This window comes from Brachionichthys hirsutus, chromosome 10, assembly GCF_040956055.1.
Source record: "Brachionichthys hirsutus isolate HB-005 chromosome 10, CSIRO-AGI_Bhir_v1, whole genome shotgun sequence".
Taxonomy (NCBI): Eukaryota; Metazoa; Chordata; class Actinopteri; order Lophiiformes; family Brachionichthyidae; genus Brachionichthys; species Brachionichthys hirsutus.
This window is the reverse complement of record NC_090906.1, coordinates 3,910,953-3,915,720: the sequence shown is the minus strand read 5'-3', so window position 1 is coordinate 3,915,720 and position 4,768 is coordinate 3,910,953. Positions and strand designations below refer to the sequence as shown.

The 4,768-nt window shown below is 44.5% G+C and overlaps 1 protein-coding gene across 1 annotated transcript; it reads left to right on the top strand.

Annotated features, from left to right (window-relative positions):
- Nucleotides 1-484: 484 nt before the first annotated feature.
- Nucleotides 485-4,463, top strand: LOC137900883 (glutaredoxin domain-containing cysteine-rich protein 2). The gene is made up of 5 exons (XM_068745028.1): nt 485-541; nt 722-905; nt 1,387-1,496; nt 3,060-3,275; nt 4,290-4,463. Exons 1-5 carry the CDS (start codon nt 485-487, stop codon nt 4,461-4,463), a joined length of 741 nt encoding a protein of 246 aa, XP_068601129.1.
- Nucleotides 4,464-4,768: the final 305 nt, after the last annotated feature.

Below are 4,768 nucleotides of genomic sequence, written 5' to 3'. Positions count from 1 at the left end.
ATAGTTATACATTTTTGTTGATGTATTTTCTTTGTAGAGGTGAATTCTTGTGTTTTTAGACCGATTTGTCAACACAGTCAAGTATCTTTCTCTTCCAGGCTCCAAATACCATCTATTCTTACGATTATAATTATTTGATGACAGAGCTTCTGGTTTCTCAGCCGTGTCTTTGTACACACGATCTGGCTGTGAATAATTTAGATCCGCAAGCTAGAAAGGTGGTCCCTTAAAAACTGCACGTCCCATCAAGCTGAGGAGGTAGGACACACAGGCGCAGCTTTATCTCTGTCTTTATCTGGCCATCCATCCACCCCTGACACACAGCTGCTCGGTTGGGCGTTCCGTTGTTTCAAACAAGCCGTTTAACCACGCCATCTTTCATCTGGCACCCCGGAGTCCGGCTGAAGTCGAGCTACGGCTGGCAGAGCAGATTCTTGGATGAGTGACGCTTTTTTTTCTTGCATCTTTTCCTCAATTAGACGTCATGGAGGAACTCCAGAGAAAACTGAATCAACGCTATGAAGGGGCCAATCCAAGAAAGGTGAGCTATTTCCGGAACCACTTTGGAAAATGTATGCTTTTGAATGCACCAATCAATTATAAGTGTTATATTGAATAACTGATTGGATGCTATTCTTTTCCATGCTCAAAGGCTGTATCAATATATAACATCGCAGTGCATCTTCTCAGCATGTAAAACCTTTGCTGTTCAAAACTCCAGGTGAGGTTCAAGCTGGCGTCGTCGTACAGTGGCCGCGTGCTAAAGCACGTGTACGAGGATGGCCAGGAGCTGGACAGTCCGGAGGAGAAATACCCCCACAGCTTCGTGCATCGCAAGATCCCTCCCAGCCACCTGGAAATGGGGCAGCTCATCGGGTTCGAGGATACCCATGAGCAACAACTTGGTATGATGACTGTGCGTCATAAGTTTCTCCAGTTCTCACACATTTTATGTGTGAGAACTGGAGAAACTATCAACATATGGATTCGGCATTTGTAACAACAGACAATGTATTTGAGCAGTTTCCTTCAAATTACACCGGCAAACCTTCTTAGCAACAATTAAGATTGATGTAAATTGTGTTTGGATGTGTGTGAGCAAATGAAAACTGTCAGAAAAGTGTGATGTGAATTTGTTTTTTGCTTGATTATATTGGTTCATACGGGATAAGGGATAATGATGTATTTGGTGAGACTAAAATGCTAACACAGCTAATATAAATTAATAGAGGTTCAGAAATACTTCTAACTTTTTGCTAGCCCTTGTAATCACAAAAGCATATTGTTATAAGATTGTCCATTACTGAATGAAACAGGATGACAGTCTCAAATCTCTGGTTTCATTTCAAGTTTATTTCCTCACAGCATGTTTTATTCTGCATCCAGGTGTCAGTCCTGCAACAGGGCTCATTGCCCAGAGAATAAACGTGTACAGAGGAATGGGAGGCTACAAGCCTCCTGCAGACCCCACTGAAGAATCGGGGGGAGGCGCCACAGTAAGGAGCACGGCCCGCTGGGTTTGACTGTGCTCAATTTTGAAATATCTTTAGATATTACATCTTTGGAGTACAACTATTACTTAGGGAATGGGAAGAAGCCTTATACAATAAAAGCATTAACAGCTTGACATGCTGAAAATGTACTTGCTCAAACAATAGCAGCAACCAAACAGTTCATCTGACAGGAAAAGGCCTCTGTCCCTCAGCCACTGTGGCTTCATTAGTGCTGCAGACTGAGAGGGAGGTCAGCTGCATTGCCTGCTGGCTTAGTGTCAGCTATGTTCTTTTATCCTCTGAACAAAGGCATGCTTGGCACAATCAAGGCCAGTATTTAGCACATTTCTCAGCGGCAAACAACAATCTGGATTTAGATGATCATTTCAGGCCATCATGGAAATGATGACACAGTTGTCTGGGGAGTCGAGCTTTGTCCGTGTTTGAGGATGTATTCGCACCGGGTTCATGAGAAACATTTATTTTGAAACCTGGAAAAGCAGTCGTTCATCCAGCGATGGGCAGGTGTGAACGTGGGAATCGCTGTTAGACGCTTACAGAAGTGGCCAGAGCTAAAGGTAACAATACAGCCAGTCCTCACTTAACAGCGGAGTTACGTTCCGAAGACCCCGTCACTAAAACGATTCCGTCGTTGAACGAAACCACTATTCACCAACAACTTGGCTGACATTTGTGTGGTCAAATGTTTTTATTTTATTTGCATATGTATAAGCCATTTATACTGTACACATATATGTAGTCAAGACTGTGCAGCCAGTGCATTCCGCTCATTGTGTCAGCGATTCCTCATCGCTAAACACATCTCCGAAAGCCCATCGTAACTCTGAGTCATCGTTAAATCAGAATGTCACTAAGTGAGGACCGTCTGTGTGTCACTTTATGTCCTAGTTCTGGACCAAATGAACCAAACCTAAAACCGGAGAAGCTCCTTAAACTCCTGATTTCTGTTCTGCTGATTGTTTACTTTAAAATGCTGACTCTATTCAGATTTTGGTGCTATGTTTTGATCTCGTCGGTAATATTTTTTCATCCACGTCTCTGACTGGCTTCTTCTCCATGGCAACGGTCTTGGATGTCCACCACGGCAGAATGACTGACATTAATACAAAGAACCACAGGCTTATTACATAAACCAGAAAACTGATTCCAAGTCAGGTACTGCCTCCTGATCGATGATTAATTTTTTTAATCGGTGGATAATGTATTGCTAATAGGAAATTGGCAGGATATCTGATTCTCGAACACAACTACAAAGCCTAGCGTGTTCCTCATAAAGTGTGCAACTGTCAGCATCTGGAAACCTCTTCCCACCCACACACCTACACAGACACACCTACACACACACACCTACACACCTACACACACGCACACACACACACAGCCCTCAGCTAAATGTTGGCACCCTGTCAGAGTAGCGGAGAACGACTCTGACTAATGTGGGAAATACCAAAAGCAGAGTCTGATTAAAATGCTTATGGAAGGACTCCGCAGACATCGTTATTGTCAACTGATGTGGGTCTATCTGCTGTTTTCTGCTTCCTCCAGTCCTCAGTGTTGGATTTTGGCAAAATAATCATCTACACCAGCAACTTGCGCATTATCCGAGCACCACCGAGGAAGTCTGAAGCGCAGCGCCATCCCACAGCATCCTCCGAGAACTCGGAGGGCTATCCAAAGGCCAAGGAGAGGGGAAGCAGGAGGAGGGCTAAAGCTCTGGGTGAGGAGAAGGAGGAGAAACAGCGCAGCGACACAGAGACCAAGGTAATGATCCTCGGTCAAATGATTCTCAGCGGGGCAGTAGAGTTTTATCACCCTGTTTCTGAACTAGGTCCTTCTCCCCTTGTACCTTTTCTCTTTCTCTGCATACTATAAGCCGTGTGTTCTTAACATTATCCCTGCAGTCGAGAGAATAACTGCAGGATTTCCTGCGTGGCCATATTGTCCTTTGTACCTTTTCAGAGGGACATTTGTCTCCTACGCATTTCCTTGTAACTGCCGCCTTATTTTTTTTGCCTTTGTTCTTTTCTTTTCCTGTTAAAATAACTCTCTCTGTGCCGTTGTCCTTGCATTGATCTGTCACCTGTGAACAGTTTTCTGATGACTCCGCAGTTTCTCTGCCCTTGCAGCATTGGCCTGCCACTCGCCAGCCAGCGAGGATGCGAGTCCCCCCCCCCACACACACACACTTTCACCTCCCTGGCTGATTGCTCCTCTCTCCCTCTCACTCACTTCATTCTCTTCTCACCTCTCTCGTTGTTTTCTCATTTTCGCTGCCTCCTCTTTTTCATTATTTGGTAGTCTCGCTTCTTTCTGATTTTCTTTTGCTTTGTGTTACTTATTTTCTCACATAAAGGACGTTTTAGATTTTTTTATAAGCAGGCATTGTGTAGTAAACCTACAGTAAACCTTCTAACCTTGTGAGGTATATATCAGTAGACCTTTTCTGTAGGTGTTTATTTCTTTAAAGAAAACAGTATATATAATATATTCTCCTGAACAACTGATCATACCTGAATAATGCAATGTGTCTTTCTCAGCTGGTGTCATGTTTATTTTAAATGCAAGGCTCAAACACTTTTTGTCACCCTGCCACAATCAACTCTTATTAACATTGCCATAGTGAACACAATACAATGAAAGGTCCACGTGCAGCCACCCGTCTCTAATATCCCTTCCTCTTCCTGCCCTTCTCCACTTCTTGCCTGACTATAACATCTCTTTTCACCTCCTCTTTCTCGTCGTCATCTCTCCTCAAAATGTTTCTTCTGCCTCCAGGAGGCCAACAGCTGCCAGCGTTGTGGCGGTTCAGGCTGCGCTCCCTGCTCCCTGTGTCATGGCAGCAAGCTGTCCATGCTGGCGAACCGCTTCAATGAGTCCATCAGTGATCTGCGTTGCCAAGCCTGCTATCCCTACGGTCTGGAGAAGTGCCAGTCCTGCTGCAGCAAATAGCGCTGTTTGGCTGACGCCCATGTCTGGCAGGCAGAGAGTGAGTGAATGGGTGTCCGAAGCTGTGTGCGTGTGTGTGTGTGTGTGTGTGTGTGTGTCCAATGTGCTTTTGGATTGTCAGCATTGCTGTAACTCAACATGTTCTTGGTGGGGCATTTCATGGGACTGCTAGGAAGCCTAAATCAACACTTGAAAGGGACATTATGAGCTACAGTTGCTCTGTGCAGTGAACACTGCCTGTGACAACAAAGCCATAATTGCTTTTTTTTGCTGGACAATTATTTTGTCTTCCTGATCATTTGGATTAA

Excerpts from the sequence above, each read along its gene's own strand:
- LOC137900883 (XM_068745028.1), top strand. The coding sequence starts at position 485 with ATGGAGGAACTCCAGAGAAAACTGAATCAACGCTATGAAGGGGCCAAT. Across the intron at positions 906-1,386 it reads TACCCATGAGCAACAACTTG|GTGTCAGTCCTGCAACAGGG; the intron begins GTATGATGACTG and ends TTCTGCATCCAG. Across the intron at positions 1,497-3,059 it reads AATCGGGGGGAGGCGCCACA|TCCTCAGTGTTGGATTTTGG; the intron begins GTAAGGAGCACG and ends TGCTTCCTCCAG.